At 39.2% G+C, this 14,973-nt stretch overlaps 1 protein-coding gene across 4 annotated transcripts in view; it reads left to right on the top strand.

Annotated features, from left to right (window-relative positions):
• VAV3 (vav guanine nucleotide exchange factor 3) overlaps positions 1–14,973 on the top strand; it is a 356,330-nt gene that overhangs the window by 188,204 nt on the left and 153,153 nt on the right. For all 4 annotated transcript variants that reach the window (XM_059375596.1, XM_059375594.1, XM_059375595.1 and 1 more), the window contains 4 exons: positions 1,193–1,279; positions 5,215–5,300; positions 6,761–6,893; positions 7,284–7,393. In XM_059375596.1, coding sequence (XP_059231579.1) covers positions 1,193–1,279; positions 5,215–5,300; positions 6,761–6,893; positions 7,284–7,393 — 416 coding nt within the window. The remainder of the gene's footprint in view (positions 1–1,192; positions 1,280–5,214; positions 5,301–6,760; positions 6,894–7,283; positions 7,394–14,973) is intronic.

Genomic DNA, 14,973 nt, shown 5'->3' with positions numbered 1-14,973 from the left:
AATCTGAAAATCAAGAGCTGTAAGTAGATAAAGGCAGACTTTTAAACATACTGGGTAATCTGTAACGCTCCAATTTCTACATTGTGCGGCACGTTGACTTTGAAAGAAATATTTACTCCTAACTTAAAACATAAGCCAATATTTGTTTTCAAGACAAAATGGTGATGTGACTCTATCAGAACAATGCTAATGGCTTCTCTGCGTCCCTCTGCCAGGGTCCGTGAGGGCTCTGCTCTTTGGCTGATTTCAGGAGCCTGTCAGGAACCATCACACAATTATTTGTTATTCTTTTCCAAAGTCATACCAAGTTTCCAATTTTTAAAGAAATCCTTTATAGATACATCCTATGAAAAGTCAGACTTTCATTTAGAACAAAGTAAGGAACTGCTTTTTTGTCTGAGGTCTGTTCCTACTGTTGCAGATGAATTTAAGAGGGTAGAGAAAAAAGAACACCCAGAAAACAGGAAAATCTAGAGCACATATAATAAAAATAGCTACTTACAGTATGGAAAGATTAGCTAATGTTTCCTCAAATATGAGAAAAAGACATTTTAAAGTAGGTGAAGAAGGCACGTGGAGAAATGTGTCCCGCATTGTTTGTTCACTTTTAATTCATTTCAGTGCTCTGAGGTTTTTCTCATCCTCTCTGCTTCTCCTTCATGAACTCTTTAAAATTGAACTGGCGGCCAGACCGAAAGCTCTCCAGGAACTAAGACACCACCTGGTTGCAGGAAACAGTCCTGCTGCACTGGACTCACTGTCTTACTTATAGTTACTTTTTTCTCCTGCTAATCCTTCATTGCACTATTGACCTTATTCTAACCCGTGTAAGAATGTGATTCTCTCAAGGTCAGTTATTAACATGTCTGGAATTTGCATTCTCCTGACCTAGTTTCCTTTTGTTGTTCTGCATGGTGGCAGATTTTGTTTGCTTTTGTTTTATATCCCTGTTCTTCTCAGAGGTGAGGTGAATGACAACGCCTTCGTCTGCCCAGCTGTACGGCAGACACTTCAAAACCTGCTTTTCAGTTGCAGCTTTGATTGATTGGATGTTCGTTTTATTGTCTTTGAAAAGTTATGGTGATTACTTTTACCGCTAATGAAATTAATGGTGCGTTTTCTTTCAAACAGTTTTCGTCTTTTCTCCAGCCTTATCCTGACTTCCTTTTATACCCTTCTCTTTATTCTTTAGGACTTGGCACAATATGTGAATGAAGTGAAAAGAGATAATGAGACCCTTCGTGAAATTAAACAGTTTCAGCTTTCTATAGAAAATCTGGTATGTAATTATCCTGCTATCCAGCTTCCCTAACTCATAAATCAGAGGACATTCTACAAGTTGTTTTTGAAGAAAAGATAGTTTACCTTGAAGTTTCTGCTGTTGTAGGTTTTTTCCTGGTTTTTGTTTGGCAGCACCCACATAGCTCTCTCATGGCACCGGTGAAATGTGTGTCATTGTCTAAGGACTTTCTGCCTTTGCTTGTCCCTCCCTCTTTAATCACACTCTGCTTCTTCCCTTGGCTGTACAAGTTCAAACATTGGAATTTTGTGTTTTTTTTTCCTTTTTCTTTTCTTTTGTTTACCCCCACACATACTCATGGCTGATTCCTGTTAATCTATTCATTTTATATATTTACTGGGTGACTCCTGTGTGCCAGACATTTTCTTTGGGACCGGGGTTATAACTGTGAACAGCAGGGTCTCATGGCTGAGGAGGCAGAAAAAGACGTTTAAAAATGCTCTACTGGGATCCATGCTGTGAACAGGGCGAGGGAACAGAGTATACTAAGGAGAGGCTTCATTTAGATGAGATGGTGAGAAAAAGTCCTTCTGAGTCATTTGCCTCTTGAACCTGAGGCATAAGAAGAAACCAGTGGTGCAGAGATCTGGGGGAGAGGAATCCAGACAGAAGCCATAGCAAATGAAATGCCCGAAGATGGGCTGGAACCTGGAGTGTTTTAGAGGTTGAAAGGCAAGAGTGTTTGGGTGAGTGAGGGGCTCTAAGTTGGGAGAGTGGTGAGTGGGAGGACTAGTTTCAAAAAAGAGCTGGTGGAGGCCCGGATGGAGCTATGGGCAGTGAAAATAGAGATACAGCTATGAAGGAAAGACTCTTCTCTTGGTGGGTGGAGCAATTTTATTGCTGCTTTCTCGGAAACATCTTTTCACGTGTATGGTCACGCCCCCCTTTCAGGACCTCATCTGCCACCTTTCCCGTCACAGGAGCCTCCAGCCTTTCCTTCACATCGTTGCACTCCCAGATGGTGGACTTCTCGATTCTGTCTCTTTCCCAACCGTGTCAGTATTGCCGTTGCCTTCAGGATTCAGGCAACATTCCTTAGCATGGTATTTAAAGCCCTCAGTGATCTGGGCTTCAACTACTTTCCTGAACTCATCCAGCCAGTACCTGCCCACATACTTTGCTTTGCAGCTCTCCTGCTGTGTTGTAAGGTCTCTAATTGGCCGTACATTTTTATCATTCCGCCTTTGATGATAATGGAGTCAAACCCTAGGATGTCTTCCCATTATTTCCTATCAGATTCCTTCAAGATCCAACTAAAATAATTCTTTCCCTTATCTCCCATTGTTACTTTCTCTTTGTAAATACATAGCATATTGCCTGGATAGTTGTTTAGCAGTGTGTGTGTGTGTGTGTGTATAATATATATGACATTTACCATTTTTGAATGTACAGTTTTGTGATGTTAAATACATTCATGTTGTTGGGCAGCCATCACCACTGTCCATCTCCAGAACTCTCTTCATCTTGTGAAACTGAAGCCCTGTACCCATTAAATACGAACTCTGTTCTCCCCTCCTCCCAGCCCCCTGGCAACCACCAGGGTTGGTGGTTGGAAATTCACCAGACTTTCTGTCTTTGTGAATTTGACTACTCTAGGTCCCTCATGCAGGTGGAATCATGTATTATTTGTCCTTCTGTAACTGGCATACTTTATTTAGCATAATGTCTTCAGTATTCACCCTTGTTGTAGCATGTATCCGAATTTCATTTTGTTTTTTAAAGAATTTTTTTTTTTTGAGGCTTTAAAATATAGCATTGCTTATACTCCACATTTTGATTATCCATTCAGCTGTCTATGGACACTTGGATTTCCTCCCTCTTTGGCTGTTGTGAATGATGCTGCTGTGAACACTGGTGTGCACATATATGCTCAAGTCCCTGCTTTCACTTCTTTTGGATATATACCCAGAAGTAGAATTGCTGGATTATATGGTAATTCTAGGTTTAATTTTTTGAGGGCTAGCCATACTGTTTTCTACAGTGACTGCCCCATTTTATGTTCCCGCCAGCAATGCACAGGAATTCCAGTATCTCCACGTCCTTGCCAACACTTGTTCTTTCCTTTTCTTCTTTTTTCTTTTTTAAAAAAATAATATCCATCCAAATGGGTACAAAGTAGCATCTTATTATGGTTTTGGCTTTGTATTTCCCTAATGATTAGAGATACTGAGTATCTTTTCATATGCTTTTTGGCCATTTATATATCTTTCTAGAGAAATGTCTCTTCAAGTCCTTTGCCTATTTTTGAGTCATGTTTGCTTATTTTTTGTTTTTGTTGAGTTATAAGAATTCTTTATATATTCTGGATATCCATTTTTGTCCCACATTTTGTTGGCAAGTATTGTCTGCCATTCTTTTCACTCTGTTGATATTTTCCTTTGCACAAAACATTCACTTTTGATGAATTTCAACTTACTGGTCTTTTGTGGATAGTGCTTTCCACTAGTGGTATAGTATAGTGGCATATCTAAGAAATCATTGCAAAATCCAATGTCATAAAACTTTCCCCCTGAGTTTTCATCTAAGAGTTTTATATATTTGGTTTTTTGATCAGTGTGTTATACTGTTTAAGGTAAGTGTCCAATTTCATTCTTCTGCCTGTGCATATCCAGTGTCACCAGAATCTTTTGTTGTAAAAGCTGTTCTATCCTCATTGAATGATCTTGGTACTGTTTTCAAAAATCCTTTGACCAGATATATATGACGGCATATTTCCAGGTATTCTGTTTCATTGGCCTAAAAGATTATCTTTTTTTTTTTTTAAATATTTTTATTTATTTATTTGAGAGACAGTGAGAGAGAGCATGAAAGGAGAGAAGGTCAGAGGGAGAAGCAGACTCCCCATGGAGCTGGGAGCCCGATGTGGGACTCGATCCCGGGACTCCGGGACCATGACCTGAGCCAAAGGCGGTTGCTTAACCAACTGAGCCACCCAGGTGCCCCTAGAAGTTTATCTTTATGCAAGTGCCACCCTGTTTTGATTACCATAGTTTTGTAATAAGGTTTGAAATCAGGAAGACTAACACCGCAACTTTGTTCTTTTTCAATATTGTTTTGACTATTAAGAGTCCCTTTAGATTCCACATGAATTTTATGATGGAGTTTTCTATTTTCTGCAGAATACATAATGGGGACTTTGTTAGGGAATATCTATTTTTATATTTTCTTGCAGCACAATTAATTACATATCTGCTTTCTCTATTAGAATATAATCTCCCAGATGTTAGTGATAATTTTCAGTCAGTTTTTTTTGTCTCCTTAGCACCTTTTACAGTAGGTTTTCATAAATACTTACTTTTTTTATTGTCTGCCTCTGGGGAATTGGTTCATTATGTTTAATTATTAAGTCATACTTTTTGTTCTTGAGATCTTAGCTCAAGGAAGCTATCCTTGGCTTTCTAGAACAAATGAAGCCCCTGGCAATGCATGTTTCCTGTACTCTTTCTTCTAATTACATACTTCTGTGAATATTTTCCCCCCATTGTGGGGGGGATACTCTTTTTTCTAATTATATACTTCTGTGAATATTTTCCCCCCACTGGGCAGGGGAAAACTTTGCCCTGTATCTACTACCGTGTCTGGTACAAAATGGGTGCTCCCTAAGTATTAGTTGCTGTAACTTTGTTGTGATTTAAATTCTTCCAGTTAATTCTTGCTTTTGGTAGCTAACTTCCCTATTAAGTTATGAGTAAAATTAATTAATGTCCTCAGTATACCTCCAAGGCCCAAGGACAGACTGGTTTTGAAAGTGAACCATATAGACCTGAGCGTTTTAGACTAAGTGTGCTAAAAATGTAAAATGATAAAACTTGTAGTGTGATAAGGTAGCTGTTCCTAGCAAATATCCTCGCTAATATTTATTTCTGTTTTTACATGATTACAAAAAGTTGAGACATGTGAATTTTATATTTCAGAACCAACCGGTTTTGCTTTTTGGACGACCTCAGGGAGATGGTGAAATTCGAATAACTACTCTAGACAAGCACACGAAACAAGAAAGGTGAGAAAAGAGGAGCAATACTTATTTTCAGAATAAGTGGTTAGTATCAGAAGATTGAGAAAACAATTCTAGGACAAAGGGAAGCAGAGGAAGAAAAACAAGGGGACAGACCAACCTATGGTTTTTCTACAATTTTCTCATAAATATGTTAGAGAAAAATACCTGTGTTTTGGTATCTGTTGATTTGTCTAAGTTCTTAAGAGGGATATGACAAATATCGCTTTAGCTGAGGTTCAAAGGGACACACTGAAATGAGAATAGAGCTACAGTAATAGACAACAGAATTGTTTGATTTCTTTTTTTGGTATACGTTTGAAAACAACTAAAAATATGAAGTGCTCTAAGAAATTGGTCTAAGTGGGGACCATTTCATGATATTTTCTTGAGGGAAGTTCAGGTTAGTGAGCTTGGCCTGGTATCCCAAATTATAGACATAGGGTTGCTAAACTTGTTTGGTTGGTTAAAATGGCCATTTCTGGAACTTTTGGAAAGAGAAAGTCAGCCAGCAGGGGGCAATGTCAGCTCTTGCTTCCAACTTGATACCCAGGTGCTACAGGTAGCTCCTAGGAGACCTATCCTTTTTCAGCCTCTCCAGGAAAATAGTCTTTGAAAGTGATGCAAGTATTAGAGCTATGTAAATGTATCGTTTTCATTATCATTATTTTAAAATGTATACATGTTAATTCCTGAGAATTTTCTAAAAGATGAAAATATTGATATGGGGTGATAGGATTACAAGTTTGTTTTTTCTCCCCCAATTACATTGTCATTAAAAATTAAGAGAAGCATCAATACAAAAATATAACCATAATTTTTCTAGTTTGCATTTTGCTCATATACTGCTTGGTTTGTGTTTCCGGTGGTCCATGAAATCATGAGGAGCAACATAGAGGGTGAAAGTGTGGGTTCCACAGTCAGATCTGGTGTGAACCTTGCTCTGCCCTTCACTAGCTGTGCGACCTTGAGCAAATTATTTAACTTCTCTAATCCTGTTTCCTCCCCAGTAAAATGAAGATGAAAAATGATATCTCAGCATGTGGTCCTGAGGATTTAAATTAAGTGAGTCATCTTTGTGAAAGGGACAGACACCTCCCTACACATTCTGGTCCACTCCTCAAAATATCAGAAGTTCACTACTCTTATCATTAGTATTCTGTAAATGGCTAGTTTTTAAACGGGGGGAAAAAATTGCTCCTGGACACGTTGTGGCTTTCTCAGTTGTTCCTGAGCAACTCTGAATGTATATATTCATACTATAATTTTGTGTATTTTTAAAATGAAACTAAGGTAAAGTAAGGCCATTCATCCCGTCAAGTGTAGTGCCAGGGTATGCACAGTTCATTCTTTTCCATAGGCAACACTGCCTTGGTCTTTAACATAAAGAAACAATGTTTGGTTGGTTTAATTAAATTTTACCAAGGAAAAGTTAACGTACATTCTTCTGTCTCTCATTCTCTCAGGCATATCTTCTTATTTGATTTGGCAGTGATTGTATGTAAAAGGAAAGGCGATAACTATGAAATGAAGGAAATAATAGATCTTCAGCAGTACAAAATAGCCAACAATCCTACAACTGATAAAGAAAATAAAAAGGTGAATCTTTGAAAATTAATTACCATAATTTACTCATGACTTTGACCATTCAAGGAGAGGATACTAATGCATTAATATGAGAGGGCTTATCAGTGCAGGTGATTTTTCTTTCTCGAGATTGATGAGGAGCAGGCCTCTGTGAGACATAATTGGACAGTGTCACAACTGACAGTGATCATCTCTAAAGCCTTAATGGTCAAGTAAAATGCATTTGGCATAAGAACTGTTACAGAGATAAAGCTGACTATAAAAGTCTGATTGTTCACAGTTCATATGCTGATAATGTTATGAGCGGTTTGTGGGTGACTGTGGTGGTGTTTTAGTGAATTTGGAAGCATGATGTTATCGCTGAAGTATACATATTAACCTGAGGAATATTACTTTCAACAGTGGTCTTATGGCTTCTACCTCATCCATACCCAGGGACAAAATGGATTAGAATTTTATTGCAAAACAAAAGATTTAAAGAAAAAATGGCTGGAACAGTTTGAAATGGCTTTGTGAGTATTTCTACCTTTAAAAGTGTTTTTTCTACTACTTAAAAATCTCTTACAAGTAATGAATTGTCAATAAATGTACTCCAGCCCTTGTAGCGTGTATATAGAGACTGTGGAAACACTTTGAGCATGATTGCTACTTGGCTGGTCAGCTTGATAACTTTGGTCTCCTACGAGAGAGGCTTTGGCGAATTTCTTCAAGAAAAAGAAAGAGGGCACTCTAACATTCTGTTTGACTTTCTTCTCTTGGGCATATTTTAATTCTTAAGCTTTCTGCAGCCTGTGAAAATATTAACAATTCTGATGATAAACTTTTGATATACTGACCGTATTTTATATAGATCTTTAAAGCAGAAGTGGTTGCAAACACACACATTCATATTTGCACATATTTTATTTTTAATAGAAAAATTCATTTCTTCCCCTCATTTGATTTTTTTTTGGACTCATTTGTTGTTTGAGTCCTAGATAAATTACCTGGTGTTTTCAATGAATGTTTTAAGGTCTTGAGTTCTTTCCGTGTTCTTTCCTTTTATGAAAGTGGAAGCTCAAGGAAGAGGTGGGAAATAAGTTAGACCTGTTTCAAAAGGAATGGCATAAAGAGATGTAATTACACAAAAACACGTTATTATAGGGGTTTCTTTTTGGTTTTGATGTTTTGGATTAAAAGGTGCATAGTGACCTTGTTACAAAAACATTAAGGTGACCCTGAAATTGAAACTGTTAGCAAAAAGTGAAATTCGGGGTAGGGAGCGGGTGGGGGGTGGGTGGGGAGAAAAGCACTTTGGATTTGCCTCATTTGTATTCTAGCACTGTTTACCATTTGTGGACAAATTCTATCGGGCTCTTGTTCCTTCTTTTGCTTTGAGAAATGCTCATGTTAATATGGGGATAAGATTAGAATGTTTTATTGTAGTTCCGAATTGAGAAAAACAGATTTTCTTGAGATTATTTTATCTAACATTTTGAGAGCAGTGATGGTGCTGCTAAGATGTTTGTAAGCTCATAGAACAATTCTGGATTCGTCAGTAACCACGGTCATGAGTTGGCTGCATGGTCTTAGCTAAGTTCATTATCTCTCAGAGCCCTGGTTTCCTCCTCTATAAAATAAGGATGATACTGTTTTGGATTTCAATGATATGTTTCAGGCTGAGTGGCACACCAGCAGTCATATGGTATAGAACAATAATGATATCTATTGTTATCACTATTATTAATATTGTTTTGTATTTAGGATCTTAATCTATACCCATGAGGACTTGTAAAACCAGAAGGCACCATCCCAGTATACATCGTGGGGCTAATACTGTATTGTTCTTGATTATAGGGGTAAAGCCAAAGAGGTTAGTAGTTGTATGCATGGATGCTGTGGCTCTGCTGTAGGTCCCCTTGGCTGGGGCCTGAATAAGGAAATTGGTGGCCTCTGCCTAGTCTCTCACAGATTGTGGGCTCCATCATAAACCAAGGGTGCTATTTTAAGGAGGTTTTCAAGTGGTGACTTGTCTACTTGGGGTTGGTGACAATGGGCACAGGTAGAGCTGATCTCAAGCCTTTGCTCTTATGAGAATGATGCTGGGCTAGTATTTACTTCTGGGTTCTTTTTTGCTATATAATCTTTGGATGAATGAAAACGCTTCTGCAGAGGAGGGAAGGTAAATTTCTTGTCTGGAGCAGGCAGCTCTCCTTGGACTGTACGATAGGCAGACCAGTTAACATTTTGTTCAGTTGCCATAAATCAAGGAACTTAACTGGATACAAGAGATTTTACAGTATGGATGCTTTTATCTCTTTTGTGAAAAAGGATCTGGGGTAGGTAGATGAAGGGTGGTTTGGTGGCTCACTGAAGTATCCTCAGGGATCCAGACTCAGGGCTTCTGCTCTTCACGATAAGCATTTGGCTTCTGTGCTCAGGGTTGGTCACTTTGTTGTCCAAGATAGCTGCGGGAGCTCCAGTTATAAAATCTTCATTCTAGGCAGCTGAAGGGGACTCCTTTGGTTTAAGGATCCCTTGTAAATATGCCACAAACTTATGTTACTAATACTGACTAGAATTTAGCCGTATGGCCACATCTGTCAAGGGAGCCTAGGAAACCTTTATCATCTTTATTTCAGGCAGGATTGCGCCTAGCTGGGAATCAAGGTTCTCTTATGGAAAAAAAGGAGAGACTTGTAGACAACTACCTGTCACTGCTTTATAGTTATATACCTATGGGAGGCTGGATAGATAGAAATTGTCCCACCATAAGAAAGACGGCTGTACCATGCCCAGGGAAACTGGGATTCTTAATTTTGAGCAATTTCCAGGCACCTCACCAATATAATTAAACCTCCAAGTGGCTGTTTGTATTTCAGAATTCCATTGACTGCCCATGCAGATGGTGAGAGGGTGGAAGTACCTTTTTTGAGAATTGCCAGAGTCGAAGTGGAGGGCTTCTATAAGCAGGGATGATGCCAATTATGGCAAAGTAAAATTAGTCAGGATTTTACTCAGGCATCAGAATATGCCATTATTTTATTTTGTCCCCTCTTTTTTGAAGCTCATTATGCAGGAAAGCCCTGCTTCCTGCTCTATAAGCAGCTCTTGCTTGTCTTGTGCTCAGGAGAATAAAATAGCCTAGGTTATGTCCTGAAGCTTAGGACGACGTTACCTATGGTCCAAATTTTGCCATTTTATCTATTAAAGTTCGAGTACTGTCCTTCTCTAAGCCATGGGGAATAAAAGAAAACTAGGAAAATGGGCTGCATTCATGTCAGCCCATGAAAACCTTTGGATACCTCCTCAAGCCGGCTGCTACCAGTCCCTTTAGCATTAACATTGGACACCCAGGTCCTCTTAGAGCATTCTGGAGTGTTGCTTTAAGGAACTCAGGATGGAAAGGGAGGCATCAGGAGGAGTGTGGTGGGGAATCAAGGGAGGTGATATTTTAAGACTGATGAAGTGCTTGCCAGTTCTATTTACAGAAGATGGCTGTTCCGCTGTTTATAGGATGATTGGATCGTTTTTATTTTTTAAAAAAGTTGCATATCACCTTTAAGATGTTTAAAATACCACTTTTAATTTAGAACGTTAAAAAAGACCATAGAAAAGCATGAATACCAATAAACAGTAAGTATCCAGTAAACGCATATCATCTCCCTAGAGGTGACCTAAATCTCAGCCTGTGTCTTTCTCAGACATATCCCATCCCTGCTCAGTAGTCGTGTTCTCTGACCTTCTTTGGCAGTAACCACTTTCAGCATTTAGAATATTCAGTGAACCACATCAGTACTTGGCAAACCTCCATAAGAAAGGATGAACAAAGGAAAAAGCAGCAGTGACCCACTTGGATAGGGCAGGGAGAAAAATGTTTTTTTCTTTTTCTCCTGTGAGAAGAAGGGTAGCAGGACGGATTGCTCTTGAGGTTGTTGGAACAGTCATGGAACCAAAGAAATTTGGGAGCCGTAGTTCTGGGGGACCCCCACTCTGAAGAATGTATTTCAACCTTTAAGAGACTGATGTAGATACATTGTTTATTCTTATTTATTTCCAAAAGGGCTTTTGTCACCGTCTCTCCCAATTCCATTTAGTTCTCTGTGAAATAAGATGGCAAATATTTTTAATAGCTTAAGCTAGTTTTCATAATGATATAGGAGAATATGGATGTGAGTGCCTATAGCAATGTTCAAAATCTTGTCAGGAAGCTTCTGGGTATGTTTTCCCCCAATCCCTTATATCCAGTGTGTTTTTATGAATTCTCCTTTTAGATTTAAATTGATAAATATTGTCATGCCCATTTTATAGCTCAGGAAACTAATGATTACAGCAGTGTTTCAGCAAACTTGTACAACTTCAGTGTTGTATAATTTACAGTGGAGTTCAGGATCTCAGGTCACAGCAATTTCTTTACCCCAAGGTGCTAAAATAAACAACTGGACTGAAATCCTGTTATCTACAACTTGAGTCAGGTTTCCTTTTCTGCTCTCCTCATCTCCACCACTATAACTAGGACCTAGAGGATCAGGCAGTTTTTTTAAATGTTCCAGAAACAAGTCAACGTTGGGTAAAATATGAAACAAATAAATTGAATAATAGACAAGGAAGGCTTTTTAAAGAAGGAGAGTGAGAAAGAAAAAGTAAAATGGGGGAGGGGAGTATTGCAAATGGTAAAAAGTGGTAGATTCTGAACCAGCCTCCATAGTGTTTACTGAAGGAAACTGAAAGGTTCCTTTGCCTGGAATTTATTCTGACCAACTTGATCCAATTCTCTTTTTTTTTTTTTAATTTTATTTATTTATTTGACAGACAGAGATTACAAGTAGGCAGAGAGGCAGTCAGAGAGAGGAGGAAGCAGGCTCCCTGCTGAGCAGAGTGCCCGATGCGGGGCTCGATCCCAAGACCCTGGGATCATGACCTGAGCTGAAGGCAGAGGCTTTAACCCACTGAGCCACCCAGGCGCCCACCGACTTGATCCAGTTCTTTAAGTTCTAACAATTTATATTAATCCCTTGAATAAAGAAGGTTCCTTGAAAGATGCATTGCCATATTCCCACTATCTAAGATTCCTTCACTGTGTACCATATGCACCGTGCTACGTGGTTTTCCTAAGAGGAGGAAGAACGTAGAAATAGTAATGTGTGCTCAAAGATTAGCCCAGGATATTTAGGGCTGGTTGCCAAATTAGTAATTTGTTGCTAATTGTTAAATGCTAAGTCTGTGGTTGTGGAGAGAAGGGTATATAGAAATTACAGAGCCAAGAAGGGACTCTAGGACCAGATGTCATTGTCATGTTGGACATCTAGAAGGGCAGCCCCTGAGCTTTGTCTCCCACGGTGAACCCCTGAAAAGGCTCTCCAGATAGGGTGGGGCAGGGGGGGCAGGAATCTAGCCATTAAACTCCACAAATCTCATTTGACCAGAGTCACACTGTTTCTAATTTATTCCCCACTTACTTCCAGAAGGAATTTGAGGTCACTCACCATAAAAAGCACACATGCCACAGAATTAAAAATAAAAATTTAAATAATCAGAGGTCAAACAGAACAATGTTTCAAAGTATTCTCCTCACACTTGGGATCTACTAGACAAGAATAGTTTCCTGAAATCTACCTTCTGTAGTTTATATTATAAAAGCAGTGAGTATGTTGTTCACATTTTAAATATGAAATTATATTTTATCAAACATAATTTAAAAAACACAAGATTTGTTTTAATCTAAAGATATTGCTCAGATATTTTGACTACCAGAGAGATAATTACCGGAGGAAATTACATTCATTCTACAAGTACTTACTGAGCACTTGCCTTCTTACCAGATATTATTGGACGCCCTGGGCATGTAACAAAGAGGGAGCTATTGCAATTGAATTTAATACTGTAATTTATAAATATAATTTTTAGCTAATATATACTGGATTGAATTTAAAGACTGTACTCTTGGATATTTCTAGCCAAATAACATCTTCCTCCCAGTCCCATTTGCTCAAGTGTAAATAGAAGGAAGCCCGAGAAGTACCTTTCTCCCTCTACCTGTGGACATTTTCTCCCCAGTCTCTGCAGAGACGGACCACTTGCTTGGAATTTTCGTGTTCCCCTCCTTGGTTTAAGCCTTTCACATGTCTCATTAGCTTCTGTCCCTCTTCCCCACTCCTTACCGGTACACACTTCAGGAAGCATCCACAGTGATCCACCTGTGGCCCGCCCTTCTTAAAACCCTTTGTTGGCTATTTGTTGCCCTTGGTATAATCTCAAAATTCTTGTCAGGACCTAAAAGCCCTCCCTGATTTTATCTGCCCGTCTTCCCAGCTACATCTCATAGTAGCTTTACCTGGGCTCATTTTGGTGTGGTTAGATTGAGTGGATTTCAGTTCTTTATATTACCATATAAAGAGGTCACTCACCATAAAAAGCACACATGCCACAGAATTAAAAATAAAAATTTAAATAATCAGAGGTCAAACAGAACAATGTTTGACCTTGGGGAATGCATAGGCCCTCAGACAACCACCTTAGAGGCTTCCCTAACCAGGATGGTCTTTCCTTCTGTTCTTTATCCTATAGACCTTGGCTTAAAATGTTGCTTTCTGAGAGAGACAGTTCTTGACCATTATGCTAAATCAGTAACCCTACCCCCACCCCCCAGTATTCTCTCACAATTGTAATTATATGACCCGGCAAAAATTACCCAAGTGTGGTATTTATAGCCTTCCCTGCATCTGCCTGCCCCCTGCTTATTAAAGCAGATCTATTACATGCCAGCCCAATTTCACCTATCCTTTCTCCTCCTAAAGAAGAGAGATTCCTTCTTGCTTACTGAGAGAGAAGCTGAATTGAACTCTGTGGCTCATGCTGGGAGAAAGGAAAAAAGAAAGCTTCATGGTTCTGGAAATGGAAAGAAAATTTGGGGTTTTGTTGTGAATGAGGCTCTGGAATAGCGGTGGGGTTTGAGGAATTTGGAAAGGGGAAAAGCACCTTTTGAAATACGTATCTGTGGATTCTGAATTCTATTCCCTCTTATGTCCTTTGAAATGTTAGATAGAGAATGCAATTGCTTTTTGGTTATTTTGGCTTCTTTATGTGTACTTTCAAGGGTCCAAGGCCAAATTGCCTGGGCCTTTCGGTTGATGGGGTTGCCATTGGCTCTACCTGTCCATTTCATGGCTGTTTCTCCCCTGAGCTAAGAACACCGTGACGGCCGGCATCTGGTCAGTGGTGTTCACATGCATGAGGAGTCCCGACCACAACTCATGTGTTGTGGAACAACTCCACACAGTGGAAAATCCCATATTTATTGTAAATCTGAAATTTTACTCAAGTTTTCTGATAACAGGGTAATATAAAATCAACAACAACAACAAAGACCTGATGGCTTAAGGATTCCTAGGGTTGGACAAAATGTAACAGCCCTTGAGAGAAAGAAACTTTTTCTAGTATAATAAGTAGGCTTTATAATTTGCATCCTTAGGTAGGAGACACTGAAAAACACATTTTCCACTAGCAGCATGAGATTTTTTGAAGTTCTAGAAGTTGATGTTACATAAAATTATGTTTTCCTTAAACTAGCCTTCAAAAAATAAGTTTGCAATTTCTTTGAACGCATTTTTGTAGCCACCCAACTTGATGTTTCCAGGTTGTTTCTTTTTTTTTTTTCCATATATGTTTCTTATTGGCAGACTGACTTAATGCTTGGATGGAACTTATAGAACCAACCAGGATATGGATAAGGTCCTCATTACCTAGACTCTTTCACATAATGCTGACCGAATCTATAATTTTGCTGAAACCTGCAGAACAACATGCAATTCACATGCTCTCGGGACTTCCTTGCTTCTGGGAGCTATGGGCAGAACTCGGCCCAAACTCTAGTTCCAGAGTCTGAGGTGCTCAAAGCCCACCTATTTCCTCACATTTCTCTCTGTCTCAACTCCTGACCCAGAAGAAATACAGTCATGGCCTAGATTTTGTGATAGTGATGGGTGGCACAAGAGAGGGGGTCATTTCATGCACCCGTTCCCTCTGCCATTCCATCAGTCTCCTTGACATCCTCAATGTGACTCTCTTCACTCTACGCTGCTCCCCACAGTGGGCCAGTATGCCTGGACTCACA

Source organism: Mustela nigripes, chromosome 14, assembly GCF_022355385.1.
Source record: "Mustela nigripes isolate SB6536 chromosome 14, MUSNIG.SB6536, whole genome shotgun sequence".
In the NCBI taxonomy this organism is placed as follows: domain Eukaryota; kingdom Metazoa; phylum Chordata; class Mammalia; order Carnivora; family Mustelidae; genus Mustela; species Mustela nigripes.
The sequence above is the reverse complement of the archived record's forward strand: the minus strand, read 5'-3'. Positions and strand labels throughout refer to the sequence as shown.